At 35.5% G+C, this 19226-nt stretch overlaps 1 protein-coding gene across 1 annotated transcript in view; it reads right to left on the reverse strand.

The window, feature by feature from the left end:
- Nucleotides 1–5845: 5845 nt before the first annotated feature.
- TMEM72 (transmembrane protein 72) overlaps nt 5846–19226 on the reverse strand; it is a 43190-nt gene continuing 29809 nt past the window's right edge. The window contains exons 2-5 of the mRNA XM_072424342.1: nt 13697–13763; nt 10130–10201; nt 9883–10022; nt 5846–8416 (exon numbers count right to left, since the gene is read on the reverse strand). Of these exons, the coding sequence (XP_072280443.1) occupies nt 7947–8416; nt 9883–10022; nt 10130–10201; nt 13697–13763 (749 nt within the window). The 3' untranslated portion in view covers nt 5846–7946. The remainder of the gene's footprint in view (nt 8417–9882; nt 10023–10129; nt 10202–13696; nt 13764–19226) is intronic.

Consider the following 19226-nt stretch of genomic DNA (forward strand, 5'->3'; position numbering starts at 1 on the left):
CCAGAGTGGATTCTAGGCTGAAGAGAGAGCCAGAGTGGATTCTAGGCTGAAGAGAGAGCCAGAGTGGATTCTAGGCTGAAGAGAGAGCCAGAGTGTTCCAGGCTGAAGACAGTGCCAGAGTGTTCCAGGCTGAGAGAGAGCCAGAGGGTTCCAGGAATGCCAGCACCCACACAGTACTACAAAGTTGTGAGTTAACAGTACTGATATACAGTATGTGTAAGGAAGAGAGGGCACCAAGTGTGGTAGCCAGATGCCCAGCCAGGCTACTGTTTATTGTTTTATTATATAGTTGTTGAGTGTGTGCTGCAAAACCTGGCTAAAATAAATACTTCTGTTATTTTGGTCTTTTGGAGTCCGCTGCCTATTATCTGCCCTGTAAGCATCCCGTTACCATGAGCAACCCCCACTGATCTACCACAATATATAAATAAATATATAAATATATATATATATATATATATATATATATATATAATGTGTTTATATTTATGGACAGTAGATGACCCTGTACAATGGTGGACATTTTATTACCCTTAAACTCGGGGTTCCTTAAGCGGTTTATAAGGCTTCCTTGAGCAATGAGCAATTTGTGGTCAGTTTAACTGGCACAATTGATCTTTCTGGCTATTAGTAAGAATAACATTCTTCTCACTGGCCAGTAATGCATTCTTCCGACTGATCACTACATTAATGTACTGTAAACTGTGGATATAGTAAATATAGCAGGGGTTCCCTGAAAACCTGAAAGTTATTTAAAGGGTTCCCCCATGTTTAAAAGATCAAGAAACACTGCTCTAGTGTGTAGGATAGACTGCTAATGAGAGTATAATCTAAATTTATTAGACACCTTGCAATGGTAACTTGCAATGGGAGGATGGTGCTAATGGTGAGACAGTTAAAGGGGTCTCTACATTACAAAGGCTGGTGAAGGCAGGAGAAAGAAAAGTGGTCGCTGAATTGTATTGTTTATTAAATCCCATCTCTGGGGAAAAATAAAAAATAGGAGATGTGAACACAAGCCTTTTATTTTTTTTCTATTCACTTGAGACATGTTCCTAAGGCCCTTTTGACTTTCTATCTTGGCTCCCTAGGCATTGCGGTAAACAATACTATGGGTTCTATTTATTAAACAGGGAATCTGACATTCTCTCAAACATCCCCCTGGCTTCCTAGTCTATGTGTTTCAATGGCAGTAATTGATTCTCCACTAGGGAATGTTTTAGGGAATGTCTAAAAATAGAGCCAATTGTTTAGAAGCTTTGGGAAGTAGTCAGTAGTTTTTGCACAAATTTTCATGAAAGTATGTTATATTTTATGAAAATAAACTTCATCATTTTAACCATCCCTACAAAACCAATCCCTACAGAAACTAGTGTGTATTGGTGTATTATCTTTAATTTATAAAGCCCCAACATATTATGCAGCAATATGATTGCCATATGAAAGGATGATGAGAGTATGATTGCCAAAGTATGGCTAGATTTAGATTAGGTGATAATTTAGGTCATTGTTAAAAAAAAAATGCTATTTACAGCTCTTTAGGCTGTAAAGTTAAAACTTTACTTAAATTGGGTGAGTGCATAGTACATATTAATAAAAAAATTCAGTATTTGTTTTAGGTTTGGATACTTACTTATGACCCTATTTAATGTACAGCACTGCATAATATGTTGGTGCTATATAAATCCTGTATATTAATAATAATGAAAATAATAACACAGGTCAACATGTCATTTTCATCAGACATAATGTTAATATAATTAACAGATTTCTTCTTTTAAGGTTAGAGACCGCATTAAATGCGACTGTTTTTATTTGTCATCATGCCTAGAAATTGCCTTAATGACCCAGATAGTTTCTGTTATGTGTGTGGTTCATTCACTACGAAAGCACAACGTTGCCAAATTACCACAGAACTTAAAAAGATATACAAATTATATTTCGGCTGTCCATTTGGTGACCAGGATAAATCTTGGGCTCCACGTGTCATCTATACCAGTTGTTCCAACGGACTGCATGACTGGCTAAATCGTCGTAAAGCAGCAATGCCATTTGCATTCCCGATGATGTGGAGAGAACTGGTGAGACCATCTAATCGACTGGTATTTTTGCCGCGTCAACAAAAATGGATTCTCAGGTAAAACTAAGCACAAAATTGTATATCCCAGCCTTAGATTCTGCAATTAGACCTGTTCATGCACATGATGATTCATTGCCAGTTTTGGTACTGCAAATTATTGGACTTGCTTCTGTAGAAGGTGATGAGGAATGCGCTGGAGTTGCAGCCAGTTACAACTCCGAATCATCTGATCCTGACTACTTGGCCAATGAAGATTCAGAACCAGAGACCTTTATACAAGCTGAGCTGAATGATCTCGTTCGTTTTCTAAATCTCTCCAAAGACAAAGCAGAACTTCTTGCTTCAAGGCTTAAACAGAAGCATTGGCTTGCAAAGGGTGTAACTGTAACTCCCTACAGAAAATGAAATCATAACTTGAGAACGTTCTTCACTAGTGATGGCTCACTGTGCTACTGTCGTGATATAAATGCACTCTTTAACAGTTTATCACAAGAGCATGTTCCATCTGAATGGTGTATCTTTATTGATTCCTCTAAAAGAAGCTTGAAAGCAGTCTTACTGCATATTGGTAATCCCAAACCAAGGAGTCCTATGACAACATGAAGTTACTACTTGAAGCAATCCAGTAAAAAACACACCAGTGAAACATCTGTGAGGCTGTAAAGGTCATTGGCTTGCTGATGGGAATGCAAGGAGGATTCACAAAATGCTGTTTCCTATGCCCATAGGACAGCCGATCTACGGTAGACCATTATGTCAAGCGTGATTGGCTACCCAGAGATACCTATAAGCCCGGAACAAGCAGTGTCAAGTTACTGCCTCAGGTTGATCTGCATAAAATATTTCTTCAACCTCTCTATATCAAGTTAGGCTTAATGAAGGACCTTGTAAAGGCCATAGGTAAATCAAACTCCAAGGGTTTTCAGTACCTTGTTGGGAAGTTTCTAAACATAAGCATTGCAAAAATGAAAGAATGGATATTTATAGGGCCAAAGATCAAGTCTGTTTTGCAGGATGATGTTGTCAAACAATCTCTCTCAGCAGCTGAGCTAGAAGCCTGGGATGCATTCAAGTGGCTGTATGAAAATTTCCTGGGAACCATAGGTCTCCTGCATACAAGTAAGGAGTTCAGAATCTGCTTGATTCATAACAGAAACCAGGTTGTTGCATGTCATTAAAAATACATTTCTTGCACTCACATCTAGAATTCTTCCCAGAAAATCTTGGTATGGGGAGTGACGAATAAGGAGAATGTTTTCACCAGGACATTCAGTTAATGGAGCACCGCTACCAAGGTTTCTGGAATGAAAGTATAATGGCTGACTACTTCTGGATGCTGTACCGCGACAATCCAGAGTATACAAGAAAATCATACTCTAAGCATTTCTGTATAAACAATGGTACCTGACTGACATTTTTCAGTAGATCTATACCACAGTGTGCCTTATTTTACTTCACACTGAAGATGTATCAACATTCACTTCAATGGTGCTTACTTTTTAGTACAAAATACATGCACCTACAATGTTAACTATAATAGTACACATAACTCAGGAACTATATGAGTTAGGGAAAAACAGATCTGAAATCTGCTCGAAAAACTGATTTAGAAAAGTTGGCTGTGGTTTCTGATGATTATCAAAACTATTTTTTTGTTGACCAGTGTAATAATAATAATGACTCAAACGTGCTATATGTTGCACCATGCCTTCCCCTGAAGATATACCACCCAAAGCTGGGCATATCTGACCTTGTTCACTGCAATTTTCATCTTAAAGTAGTTCACAGATATGTGAACAATACTACCTACTGCAGTGCGGCATCTTGCCAGATGTAAAATATCTTTGATATGCTAAATGTCACCCTTAAGTTAAACCATACCGTTCCAGTGATTGCAGAAAACAAAAGTTTAGAAGAAGCATAGTGTTATTGGAAGTGGCAGCAGCAATTTATTTTTCTTAAAACTGAAATAAATCACCTAACGAAAGATGGCATCATAACAACCTTCTTTCTGTCTCCAGGGTCAGCACATCAAACAGTGTGCTGATGAAAAAGTCACTCACTCCTTGCTTTGATTGATTAAGCTAAGTAATTCCATTCTTGGTAAAGCTGATTAATCACTTTACTTACTCTCTGGTGTTTGTCAACAGAAGATATCCTGCCATTTTGATATACATTATACATTCCAAAATTACTTTTGTTTACAAAGTAAACTAGAAACAGTAAAGCAGACATAAGGTTGGTGAGATAACCTTTGGTATTCATGAAAAAGTTTATGAATATAGTCTAGTTTATTACTCTAACTGAGAATATTGCATATCTCACAATTACCCTCTGCTTGTCATAAAAAATCATGGAAAATTTTAAGACACTTGTACAGGTAGCAGCACACTTTTGTCACGTTTTACTAAAAAAAAAAAAACTTTGAATATAGCAAAGAGAGATTGGCAGCACAGTGGCTCAGGGGTTAGCATGCTGGCCTTTGCAGCACTAAGTCTCAGGTTCGTATCTCGACCAGGCCACTATCTGCATGGAGTTTGCAGGTTCTCCCAGTGTTTGCATGGGTTTCCTCCAGGTACTTTAGTTTCCTCCCACATTCCAAAAACATGCAGTTAGGTTATTTGGCTTCCCCCTAAAGAAAAATAACCCTAGACTGTATTAAAGATAAATGACTATAGTAGGGACATTAGATTTTGAGCCTAACTGAGGAACAGCTAGTGACATGACTATGACTATGGACTGTAAAGCACTGCAAAATATGTTGCCACTATATAAATACTGTGTGTGTGCGCATATACTATTACCTCTGAAAAAAAACACATATAGGCCATTGAGTAGCACATTGGGAAAAAAAAGAAAACGGAGTTTTGGTTTGTGTTCAGTTAGGAAATGGAAAAACTTATTTACCATAAAAAGATTAGAAAAACATTACGGGACTGATTTATTAAAGCTCTCCATGCCTGGAGAAGATAGACTATCATGGGAGAACCTGGGTGATCTAAACCTGCCATAGACATGAAAAAAACCTATAAAGCATGGTTCAATTTGTTTCAACAAGGGAACATTTCCTTTCTGATCCCATGAGCAACCAGATGTACCCTGGCTCAACAGTCTGTTGCCTTTGATTTAATAGCCAGGTATATTCTGGATAGTTTATCTATCCTAAAGAAGTATCCAAGCAAATCCAGAAAGATTTCATTTTTAATCATTCAAGTTAACCACTCTTTGGAACTACAAACTTTCTGCATTAATTAATGGCTTCCATGGTACAAGACTACTGCTGCTAGCAGGCTAACTTGAAAGACATCAAAGAATGGTTAAAGTGTGAATACACATCATAAATGTTTAAGTTTAGATAAACCAAACTGGATTACTATTTCATTAAATATATTTAAACTAACAATATAAAATAAATATCATCGTTATCTTCAGAATATGTAGGGTTAGGCTGACAAAGTCATCCTCTAAAAACAGTTACTGCAGTTATCATCACATTGTCCTAGAAGCATGGCACTTCTGAGAGGGCAGGACCCTTTCTGTTTAGTCTTCTCCCCTGTCATTTGAGTATACCAGCAATCTAAAAGATAACCCCTGACCCTTTGTTCTATCATGGGATTTAAGGAAATGTGGGTTATAAATTAGCCTAATTCAGTGGCAAAAATACACAGTGAAGGGCTGCTGATTTCTGTTTGCTTTCTCTATCAGCACATAGCCTGTGAAAAATGTAAAATAATATATTTTTAAATAAATTACATAATAAATATGTAAAATAAAAATCAGATTTTAATTACAATTAAATATTCAGCACAAAAGGAGCATTCAATATGCATGTATTACAATAAATTTCAGCATTCAAGAGTTTTACTTTACAACTTCAATTTCAGAATAAAAGTTTTTGTGACTCAGTTTTATGACTCATTGGCTTTTTTTTCCAGCAGTTCAACAAAATGCAGACATGTATAATGGGGTAAAAGGCATCATTCTAGATAATTGGTAACATACAGCCTTCCTTGCCATATTTTTGCAGCCTGTTTTCATTCATAAACAGCAACTGACATGATGGAATACGTATCCTCCATCTTTGGTGGTCAGGCTTAATTATTTGTGAATGTGTTAATCAGTAAACAGCAAGTACATGTGTTACAAGTGTGTGTTTCTTTATATATAATATATATATATATATATATATATATATGTATCATATGTTTTTATACACAAATATACTGTGTGATTTTATAAAGTATAGGTAAATAACATATAATCTCTCCAACTGAGAACAAATATGTAATCAGCATTAGTCAACATGAAAATACACCTACGTATTATTGCAGGTGTTGGTTGATAGGTAAATGCTGATCATAGCTGTTCAAGTGTGCTGATAATTTTTATTCCTTTCCACCAAAAATCTCTAAGGAAACTTGACAATACTTATTGTCTGTTTGAAATTCTTTTAGCTGTATATACAGATTTACAAACAACTGTTATTCATGCACACAGTTTATTGTTAAGCTTTCTGAACCTTACTAGTATTTTTTAAATTATAAAGTAAATGCATAAGGAAGTCTCTCAAAATGGATCCAATGCATCACTGAGACCAAAATAACAACAAATGATCACACAATGATGATTCACACTACATAGCAGTAAAAGCTGGATATCAATAACACTGCTCCACAAAATGGTGAGTTTAGTGTAGTAGAGAAGCTTTAACAATATTACTACACAAGTGGAAACTTGAATTGACTGGCACACAAAGGTAAGGATATTTCAGCATAAGTAGAAAAGGAACACTGTAGTTTGAGAGTACTACAGCCTCTGTATCTAAGATACTGAAATCTTGTGATGCTAAAGAATCCTTCAGATTCTTTCAATTTTGTTTTCAAGTCTAGAATCTCTGTTTACTACAACTGGTGCAATACTAGCAAAATGAAAAGTGCATATATGTATAATGGTCACATAACATTATCCCATGATGATTTTAGGAAAATTGCAGTTATGTAAAAAAATAATATTTTCATATTGTTTTGTGCCCTTAACTGCCATCAATATAGTATTTTTTTCATGTGTAGACACTTACCCTCAGCTTGTTATAGATGGTCAGTTGTTAATCAGGTAAGAAAACTTAGTTTTTCTGATGTAGTAGGAACTTCTCTAATCCTGAAAGTATGTGTGTGATGTGGAAGGAAATGACCATAGTGAAAAGTGCATCATATACACATGTCAGCAGGACTTCCAGACAAATAAAACATGTGTACTGACTGCTGGAATACATAGTATCCTTCTTTGGTGGTCAGTCTTAATTATTTGTGTTTTAGTTCATGTGTTAATAAGTATGCTGGAGAGTTCAGACACGCCTGCTTCTGAGCTGTGTATTAGAGCTAACTTCAACAAATTATCTTGGGAAAGTTCTTCCACATATTAGGACTGACCAAATCAGAATACTAGATTCAGGATTGAATGCTAGCATCTCTGAAAACTAGGAACTATTTTCTATCAACCATTTACTGGTTTGCACAATCAAATTGCAATGTTTGTAACCCTATTATTAGATACAATAATTCACTGTATTTATCATCTACAGCATTACAAGTATAAAGAAGCAAATATATTACAACTGCTTTTATTAGCTATTATAATAAATACCTTGTTCACGTCAGTGCAATCTACAGCATAAACTAAGACAAAATCATGATTACAACAGCATAGTGTAATGAACAAGCACTTCTTTGGTCACTGATGTACTTGGTTCTTTACCCAAAATATTTTTTTCTGTCAAAAGCAGCCCATGTAAGTGTGAATTTGCTTCACAATTGTTCCCTGAAAAAATAAAGTTGACTACAGTGTTATTATGTTACAATCAAACACCCTAAAAAATGCCAGAAGTCATGGGTAAGCTGTTGCAAACTTGTTTGGGTTCATTGGGTATAATAGGAACAGTGTCTGAAATTGTCACCTCTAGCTCACTTTCCTGGTCTTCAAAAATGCCTTCCTCCAGGGGGATAATTTTGATAGCCTTTTTTTCAAAATGAACCTGTTTCTTTTTAGCAGATGAATCTATAGAAGCATCCACATGAACTTGGTCTGTTGTCTTAGATGGTTGACGGTCTTTTTTTACTTTGAGGATGCTCCTCATATGGGTGAGTAGAGACTCCTTCTTTTCACGCAAGGAGCTATTAAATGTGTAAGTTTGTTCAGTGTCTCCAGCTCTGGTCATAGCAATGGCTGTGGTAGAGGGGTCTGTGTAATATTCAGCCTGTAAAACGCCATCCTTGCTCTTAATCTTCTTACGTTTACTCAAGAAAAGATAGGCAAGACCAGTAACAATTAACATAGTTCCTGTGAATATGTAGAAGAAGCTGTATTAATGTTGTTTTTATCATATTTCACTGACATTTCTTAGGTTACATTGGTATAGACTACAAATGATGTGTTTTAACAGATTACTTTATTTTCCACTACTGTCTGCCGTTTATAAGGGTACCAAATTAACATCAATTGTGTGTAATCTGGAATTGTGTTTCCTTTCAGAGAACTATATACAAAGAAATTTGGGTAATAAAAATGTGGTAAACCCCTAACGGGAACGTGCTCAAGCATAAAGAACAAATGTATCTGCAACTTAAATTATGTTAAATTACATTATTGATGCAAATTAGAAGCACTTGAATAGTTAAATGATTGACCTAAGTATAATCTCCGCAAACAGTAATATTTGGGACTGCTGTGTCTAGTAAGTGCAACATGTAAATAAGATAAAGAGATGTATACATAATACACACACATCAAGGAAAGTTTGGAGACTAAGTTTTTCAAATGTTGTTTAACTCAACACAAGTGTGATGATATAACCTTGTTAACTCTTGTACAATGTTACATACCATTGAGGTATACAATACAGAATTACAGAATCATGTTTTAGACTGTATATACTTACTACAATGGCTAAACTGTAATCTACCCATGATGTTAATATAATTATATAATGTCCTTGGTGATGGCAAAAGTAAAATGTACCAAAAGTAGCTGATGTTAATTGATTGAATTTATTTAGATTCGGTGTGCTCAGGAAATCCCCAACAGTGCCAAATTGGTAGTCAATAGATTTTAATACTTTAGTTAATAAATGAGAAAATCATGTACCATGTACTTTGGACCAGGGTTTACCAGAGATAACCCCTTCTAAAAACTTGGCAAGCAAGAACATTATTATCCTACCTCATTTTTTTTAGACCTTTTTTTAGTCCTGGAAGTACTCGTTGTTAGGATATACCATAGTATAGCAATTTAAGGTGTTAAAAAAAACCCTCCAAGGGCTTCAAAGTTAGTATTTTTTTTTCTGGATTGGCGAGTTGAGGGTTGGTTACATATTTGTATTTATTATGCAGACTCCGTTCAAAATAAATAAATGATCGTCCCCTTTCAATGATGTCATTTCTTTTCACATCTCTTCACATTCCCTCTTTCAGCAATGTAAATTGAAGGTTTAACATCTATGCTGACTACAATTTTGGTAACAGAACAAAGTGGCTTAACAAATTTCACACCTCCTGGTCTCATTACCCTGGGTTATTTTTCTACACTGGTAGAACTAATTAAGTAGCTTGACTAACTTGTGACTAGCTTGTGACTAACTACTGCTAAATACACACTAACCAGGATAAATGGGGACCCTCACTGACACTCTTACAAAGTACTTTTCCTAGGGCACAACCCTAGGGGGATTAAAAGTCAGCAACAAGGGCACATTTTGAAAAACAGAAACAAATGATAACATTAATAAGCGCAATATCTATCATCCTTACCTGGAATTGTAACATGCCAGACCAGTACTGGGTGAAGGAAGCAAGCCACTGACAGAATGCCATAACCAAGAAATTTCTGAAACCCTCCCATTCGTGCTGTTTTCCTTAAGCATACATACAGACGGGGTTCTGACTGCCATCTAATTTTATAGAGACATGGTAATATATTTATTATTTTATACAAAGCCAGTATTTGACATAACATATGGTTTCTGTGTTACTGAACAATGTAAGACGTGGGTATTACCTTACACAGTGCATGAAAAACATGTGTATAAAGAAGGCCCCTTCACAGAATGACACTCCTGCTGATGAAAACCTGAAGCAGAAAAACAACAATCATTGTCTAATTAGATTATAAACATACAATATAAACAAGCTTTACAGTTACAAGTCAACTTTAATGTAAATGTGTCACATAAAAAACATGGCATAATAAAACTTCTTAAAACAGAGGGTATGCATATGGCTAAATCCAATCCATGTCTGAAAAAAGAGGAACCCAGAGGAAGAAGTCAATAGTGGGAGAATTCAGGTTATTTTTAGGGACTATTAAGGGTTGCAAGAGCAATTAGATTATGCGATCGAATAGTGAGAAGTCAATAGTGGGAGAATTTGGTTTATTTTAAGGACTATTAAGGGTTGCAAGAGCACTCAGATTCCTCTTGCAGCCCTTTACTAGTTGTATGTGTTCTTGAATAGAGTTTCTATATCAAAGAACACAGGGCACTAAACTTGTCCCCATTCAACCTCTAGTGCCCCGGGGATCCCCTGCAGTCACAGCTGCATGTGACCATGGAAACTGAACTGCAGAGTAAGAGATATGTCATTGTAGGATAACCTGTAAAAAAAAATCAGGTAAATAAACACAAACACTCAATACATTAATTTAAAAATATTTTTTTATTTTTTTAACACTTTTTTTTTACATTTTTTTATCCAAGTTTTTACCGTCGAATCTCATTTTTCTGGGTCGGGTCTACCCGAATTCGAACAGCCATTTTCGGGTCGAATAAAAGGACAACCCAAATTCGAACACCAACACTACTCCTAATTTCAGGAAAGTGGGCAAAATAATGCCAATCGTTGCTTTTTGTCTCATTTTGGTTAACTATGCATTCAAAAACACTGAAATATAGCACAGGTACAATCTAATGGTAAAGTGGCATTTCAAACCATTGTTGACCATCATCATTGAAGCGTATGCATAGCTTCGGAGTTACATGTTTCCATTGGTCTCCAAACCCATTTTCATAGAAGCCATTAGTTTCCACCCACTGTCCTGAATTTAGGAATAGTCTGCTTATTTTGGAAACATGAATAAATTAATGTGAATACCTTCTTAGAAGTATCTAGTATGCTACATACTGCTGCATATTCTTTAGCCTTTTTTCAGTGTTGTACAGCAGTCTAAAATACTTCAGAATTCTTATGACTTGTCAGATTATGAGTGTTTTTTAATCTGCTATATAAACAAGTAAGCACATTTTTATTTCAGTCATTCATTATCTCTTTACAAAGAAAATAATGTTTTGATTAATGTATTTTCACTAGAAAAAAATTATTCTATCAGCAGAAAATACCACCAGTGGCACTCACATTTTGACAATAAATAATGCATACCAAAAAGAAAACAGAGGTTATCCTAGCAGAACTTTGAAGTAAATTATGTTAGTATAAAACAGTATCAATCACAATATAAACTTTCCTCACAGGGTTTTGGCATCTATAAACAATGAATATTCTCCCATTACCACTTCTTAGACATGGTGGTTTAAGTGCACCCAAAATGTTACTTACCACTGGGTTCATGGAATGATGTCATGTATTGTAATGTCAAATTCTGATGAACAAACTGTTGCCTTACCATCAGGGATGATGTGCCTCCGGCATTCTAGGGAAAAATTTCCTCGAACTTCCAATGGGTCCGCAAAATTTAGGCAAACCGATTTCACGAAACCATCGGAAGATTGAGGAAATCATTGCGATCTCCGGCACTAGAGGTTAATTAACCTCTAGTGCTCGGGGATTGCAGCGGAACTGCAGATGAACTCCCAATGGATTTTCTTTATTGAGAGTTCATCTGCAGTTTAGTTCCCACATTTACTGAGCTGATAAGTACAGCCCGGTGAGCGTGGGAACTTTGCGCTCACAGCTGATTAGAGGCACACGTTCATGCAGCCCTGGGAATCCTCCTGTTTGCGATCCCCGGGCACTAGAGGTTAAATGGGGACAAGTCTCCCCGTTCAAAACCTCTAGTGCTCTCTGATTGGCTGATGAAAGCTTTCCTCAGCAATTTAAAGAGCACTAGAGGTTTTGAATGGGGAATCGCAAACAGGAGGATTCCCAGGGCTGCATGAACGTGTGCCTCTAATCATGCCGTTGCTGCATTAATCGATCAGCACAGCCCACGATTTTTTTTTTTTTAATTCGATTCTGGTTTGGCAAATTTACACCGGCTGTTCTCACTCTCTATCACTCTCAATTTCGGTAAACAAGAACCCCCGATTTCGCTGGGAGATCATGTTTTTAAAAACTTGCTCACTCATCCCTACTTACCACCTCTTTGCTCATCATTTCTTTACAGTCAGTTTGATCTTGCAGAGTGGTGGGGTTTCTATTTTACCTGTTTATCATTGGCTTCCCACTGATACATAAACAATACAGTCTATCCTAGGGTCCTAGGGTAATCCTAGTTACCCAGGGTTTATTGAAAGCCTCAAAAAGGTGCCTACCTTAGGAACATACTGTGCACTACAAGATTTTGTAACTGTGCAACAGTTTGAGTACAGTGAATTTATTGTCATATTCAAGAAACTAGTTTGGGATTATTTGAGCTTTGAGACATGGCAAATTCTCCTGCTGGAATCTGTGGCTATCCGAAGATAAGTACACCGAGGTCGCAAGGGAAGGGACATAGTCAGTAACAATGCTAAAGTATGCTGTAGCATTTAAATGACGCTTAATTGGTGCTTAATACGGCACAAAATTTGCTAACAAAATGTTACACACCATCACCATCAGGAATAATTTTTTCCCCTTTTGGGGCAAATTGAACAAGGGTTTATTTTGGCCTTCCTCTGGATCCACCTAACTAACTATGTAACTATATATCACACCACTATCAGCCTTAACTGTTGATACAAGGCATAATTGATAAGGAAAATGCACATTTTTTCCAGTCTTTTCTTGTCCAAATTTTGTGAGCCTGTGTGAATTGTAGCCTCAGATGCCTGTTGTTAGCTCACAGGAGTGGCATCCCGTGTGGTCTCTTGCTGTTTTCCTATTCAACATTTTGCCCTTCTGCATATGCCAGTTGTAAAGAGTTATTGAGCTACTGTTACCTTTCTATTAGCTTAAATAAGTCTTGTCATTCTTGTCTGATCTCTGGCATCAACAAGGCTATTCACTCAGAAAAATGCAACTCACCAGACATTTTTCCATATTTTGGACAATGCTCTGTTGTGAAAGATCAAGCAGGTCATTAGTTATTGAAATTTATAGACCAGCCCACCTGGCTCCAACTACCTGGCAACTAAATTGGTTTGAACTTCAAAAGATCATCTTGACAATATTTGCATGTTTAAATGCATTAAGTTGCCACCATGTGATTGTCCGGCAAGTGTATGTGTGTGTGTGTGTGTGTGTGTGTGTATATATATATAATATATATATATATATATAATTAGTTTATAAGCAAAATGTTGCATTCAGCTATGGGGAAAAGAACCAATACATGCTTTGAAAACATGCATATACTGTAATATTTAATATTCAAATGTAATACTTGTGCCCAAACACACTGAGTACTTACAATAAATAGTAGGCCAGACTTGGAAACTGTCCCTTTTGAAGCGTTTCAATGCCAACACCGATTAGCACTGTACAAGGAAAAAAAAAAGACGTATACATCAGAATTTAACAAAATATAATAGCAGTTCTATTCTAGCTGTATTGTAACTTATTCTTCATGTCACATTATCTATTCTAATATTTTATTATCATACAATAGACTTAAACATTAACAGTTCCTGAGCATGGAATATTATTTTGAAGTCCCTAATAATGTACAGTGCTGCATAATATGTTGGCGCTATATAAATCCAGTTTATTATTAATATATTATTATAGATGTATTGTAACTCATTTTTCATGTCACAATATCTATTCTAATATTTTATTATCATACAATAGACTTAAACATTACCAGTTCCTGAGCATGGAATATTATTCTGAAATCTCCAATTAATGTACAGTGCTGCATGATATGTTGGCGCTATATAAATCCAGTTTATTATTATTAAGTGGAAGTACAAGTACCCATGGTCTAAAAGTAAAAAAAAAGGGATGTCATTGGTGGTTCTATTACATACCCATAATTGTAACAGACAAAAACATTGAAACATTGAAAAAACATTGTATACCTCTGGCACAAAAGGGTTTAATTAGGAAATTTTAAAAAATTGCAAACAGTAAACAGAATCAAACATAAAAGAAGAATACAAAAACAAAAAACAATATGTATTATAAAGGCCTGAAATAATAGAAAACGGAAAATCTCATTTAAAGAATGTGACTCAACAAGGAATGGCTGGGAAACTGTTTTTAGACTTAGAGTGAACCTGTGCCATACAAACTAAAGTAGTTATATATACTAATAAATCTGTAAATGTACTTGATTACAAGCGCTTAGTTTTTACAGATCTTAGTCTACTTTAACCTCCTTGCAGTTAAGCCCGACCTTCGCTCGGGCAAAAAAAAACTGCAAGGATGGTTAAGCCCGAGATTTTGTACATCCTTACTTACCTGGTCCCCCTGTGCTCATCCAGCGTCGTCTTCCATCGATCATCGTCCACTCCTAAATGCAAACAAACAACAGGTGTTTCCAAGCTAATTATCACTGACTGAAATCTGAAGCTAAAAACTTTGTTGTGATCTTTGAGGACCTTGGAGAAGAAATAACTGTATAATAAACAACTTAGAAAGGTCAAGGGTGGCTTGTTTTAAAGCTCATTTACTGCTTGTTAAGAATATGAAAATAGTTTAATGTCCATATTAGGGGTCCAGGTGCACTTTGAAGAGTCTGTCACTTTGCCTGTTGCTATGAAAGCTAACACCTTTGCAGGGTTCAATAAAAAGATCTATAAGGTATATTATAGGGTATATAATAACATAATGTATAAGGAGCCCAAAAAAATTGATGATGATGTCCTTCTCACATATGCAAGCCCACCGATTCACCACTAGGTGCATACATTGCATGCAAGCAACAACTTTAAGTTATTCTCCTTTTTCAAATCCAATTATCCAGTTATCTGCAATATACAGATAACTTTTTTTAAGGGCTTAAAAAAAACAAGACAATACATTTAGCATGTCCACACATTTTTTTATATACTTGACAAAAGTTCAATTTCTTCCTGGCTGGATCTTAAACTAAACAAAAAAATATTGCCTCTACATACTGCTCAATTAATGCCCTAGCTGGGCTAATTACGAAAGAGGTGAAAGAGAAGAAAGGGAGAATTTAACATGGTCCTTCTGGAAATGCTAAAAATTACAGTTAAATACAACTAGAATTTCCAGCAAGTATAAGCATATAAAACATGGCGAACAGTAAGCTACTTTTCTCTCATTCTAATATTCACATTTTAATATTCATAAAACTTAATTTCTATACCATATTATTTCAATGAAGGATATATACATATACAATTTATTCTACCTATATTGTATTTCCAAAAAAGCCATTGTTTTGCTCCATATTCCTAAGATGGAAGTTCATAAGGGTGTTCCCCTCTCTTCACTAATAACTTTATATGTTGAGCCACCTCATTAAGCAATCATATATAATGTATAAAAGAAGAAAAAGAATGAGGTTCACGGCTCAGGGATTGTATGAAATAATATATACGTGTATTTGTTACATAGTAACAAAAGAATCAAAACATTTACATAACCCAATCAGGTATTTTACCTTGGTCCTGTTAACACTTCACAAGATCCTAGGTATTATATACTAGACACAGTACTTCTATGTCATCAAACAAATAAATGTGTGAAGAACCGCAAAAGTCCCGACCGTATAGAGTTTGTGCAAAAATCTGACATGTTTCGTCACCATTAGGCTTCCTCAGGGATATCTTTTGTACGTACTTTACGGTCAATGGGATATCATGAAAGACACAAACATGCGTGATAATAAATGTGGCAAGGTGAAGGTTGAAAACCTTGTTCAAGTTAGTGCTCCTTAAGCCTTAAAGAGGATTTTGGTATATTTCTATATTGATGTACATAAATGATTTGTAAAAGCTTTGGTACTCAACGAGGATTGGTGTTTCATTCATCCATCAAGATTGTAAGGATGTATAGGAGAGACATAGGCCTTCCATTGCAAGCTGAAATGTATACGGTCAGAAAGGAGTATTGCAGGGAGATGAGCACTGAGAGCACAGCCAAACCGTTTGGTGGCGAAACACCATTTTCCTAAGAATCTAACAACATTAAGAGGCGAGTATATATTAGGACCTATCAGCCTCTTTTTAAATTCCTTAAATCTTTTTTTATATTCGCAGTGATTTGTTGCCATTCAGTAGAATGTTTATAAATTGATTGACAATAAAGAATATGACAGCCACTATATTCCTCATTTTTCAGCTTCTTATCCAAATATTTTTTATTAATATTAAACCAATCCTATTCTCCGTATTTACATTTTAATACTTTTTGACACACAAACTATGAACCAATCTCAATATACAATTATTATTTTTCAATAATATTGGGATGGGTATGATATGATATAATATCTCTTGGTACCAGCATAGTTCATGAGACTCATCCCCTGAAAAAGCCAATAAGCCAAAACACATCGGGTCTACCAAGACCGGAAATTCTCCACACCAATATGACTCTGAGCCATCCTTTTTAGGACTTACCCTGAAAAACCTATTATTGGAAATATCTCAGTTTAGCAAAACTGTCCAAAAAACCCAATAATGTCATTGGGGCTAGGACAAACCGTGTATTTTAATTTAATAACAAACTGCTGATTTATTATTGTTTATTTTTTAAATTAAACTAAATATATATATATATATATATATAAATGTATTTATTTAATAGTGTTGATGTAATTGTTCTTGTATATCACTTTTTAACAGTATACTCGCTATTACTTTACTTTAGGGTTTGTCAACCTCTCTATGTATTGTACTTAAGAACAACTCTCTAACCCTATAGTATGATTGAAGCAAAAATGATCAAGGCACTGTAAATGCACTTGCCAAGCAACTGCCAGCTCATCCTCAGCAAGCCTGGAATGGATTTCGTAAAATAATTTCCTATTTGGAAAATTTTAATGATCCTTGACCCAATTCTTTTCAGGTTTGCTGGATTACCCAGATCTCCCATTTTAGTCTATCTTCTCCAGTCTTTGAGAGCATTATTAAATCAGGCTCAATGTTCCAAATTTGTGTGATCAAGCTCTACCATATGCAATTCTAAGCAATTTTATTAACAAAAGAAACCATAAAAACTAATACCATAGTCCTTTTTATGAACTTATGTTTTACCTCATATAGGTAGCAGAAAAATTAACATCAAAAAGTAGTCCGGTTTACAAAACAAATAAATTTCAATTAAATTAAATTCATTACACGTATTATAAAAAATGATGCCCAATAAACTCAACTTGCAATTTTTGGTGAATATATATATAAAATATCCAGCAGATGGCAGTACAATACTGCATAAAAGTAATCAATACTGCATAATAGTAAATTCAAAATTCACCCTTTTTTCTCAAGTAATCTGTGACCCCAGAGAAACAACAACCTAACCCTTTTAACCATTAAATCCACATGTTACTTTAGCCAGGGTTAAGTACACCCAAGATCTGGTGAGGTGAAAGGCTCTCATACAGGTTGGGTACAAACGATTGCAGTAATGCTTTGATGTCAAGTAAAGGCTATCCCAAGGATTAATGAGGAATTAGGCAACTCAAGCAGTTAAAAATATTTAAGTTGCCTTTTGAAGTTGAGGTTTGCTCATGTCACATAAAGCCCATGCAAGTTGCAATCATTTGTGGCTAACTTTTATCTTTGCCAAATTTCATTTATGCGTTGTATAGGTTGTATAAAAGCAAATTATCTATTGGTATCTGACAGTCCCTGTGACTTAGAAATGAAGGAATGCAAAATGTGCTTTATACTAAGTTCAATATTAAACCCTGCATTTTACTACAGGGTATAAACGCTTCATAGACAAGCCAAGTCAATTTTCACAGAGGTGGTTTGAAAGTTGCTTACATTTTCTAGGTTTCATAATACTTTATTATTAAAAGATGCAGGTGGTTTTGTTTAAACATCCTTAATTTCTGCCTCTCCAATCAAGTTACACAGCAGAACATGCTAGTGGTACCTCCTTTTTATTAATAATCACATTGATGCTGTGCTGTTTTTTTGATCTTGATACAGCAACCTAAAACATAAAACGATGATTGCAGAACTAAGAACAGGGGTTTCTCTTTATCAGATCTTTTTTTTTGCCAGGTTGAGTATATATAAACCCAATTACAATGTTAATTTATTTAAAAATGTTCAATCTGTAGCCGGCTTATCCTGCCCTAAAGGTTTAGGTACTTCCTGCTATGGAGTGAAATGCAATCTATTTGTGCAATGTTATATGCTTTTAAAGGGAGACTGGAATTGGCAATAGCAACTCACAATATGCATGCATGGTCCACTGATATCTTCATCATGAACCTGACCTTAGAAATGAGGTGCAGTAATTGCTGAAATGTATGCATGTGGAAAGTCAGTTGCTGCAAAGAAGTTGCAGGTGATCAGAAGTACTGATATGCATCAAAGGCTTGCTTGTGTGCCATGATAAATAAGGGTCAGCCCAAAATGTTGAAGTTTTTTTTAGGTATGGTTTGATATAAACCTGGTAACTTTTTCATTTTTATAAGCTGGAGAAATCTGAAGCATTCCCACCTGTGGAAATAAGGTAAGTAGCTTGACAAACAAGTCAGACCTAACATAGAAAGGCTGATTTTCACTTCCAATTACATTTTTTATCCAATAAAACTATCAGTTCTGATTTAAAACTGAAGAAAAATGAATCTGCTAAAGAATTGCCAATCACTTTCTATGTGAGAAAAATAAACCATTGGAACAACATATATATGTATGCATTGTTTTGGGACATTCAGCAAATAAATAAATAACATTTGCCTTTACAGGTGTAAAGCCGTCAATCCCTCTGAAAACAGAGTCTGGTCTGAGCTGAGTCCTTGTAGCTCAGCCTGGACAGTGGGCGTGGTCATCATTTTCCCTTTCTAT

This window comes from Pyxicephalus adspersus, chromosome 10 (assembly GCF_032062135.1).
Source record: "Pyxicephalus adspersus chromosome 10, UCB_Pads_2.0, whole genome shotgun sequence".
Classification (NCBI taxonomy): Eukaryota; Metazoa; Chordata; class Amphibia; order Anura; family Pyxicephalidae; genus Pyxicephalus; species Pyxicephalus adspersus.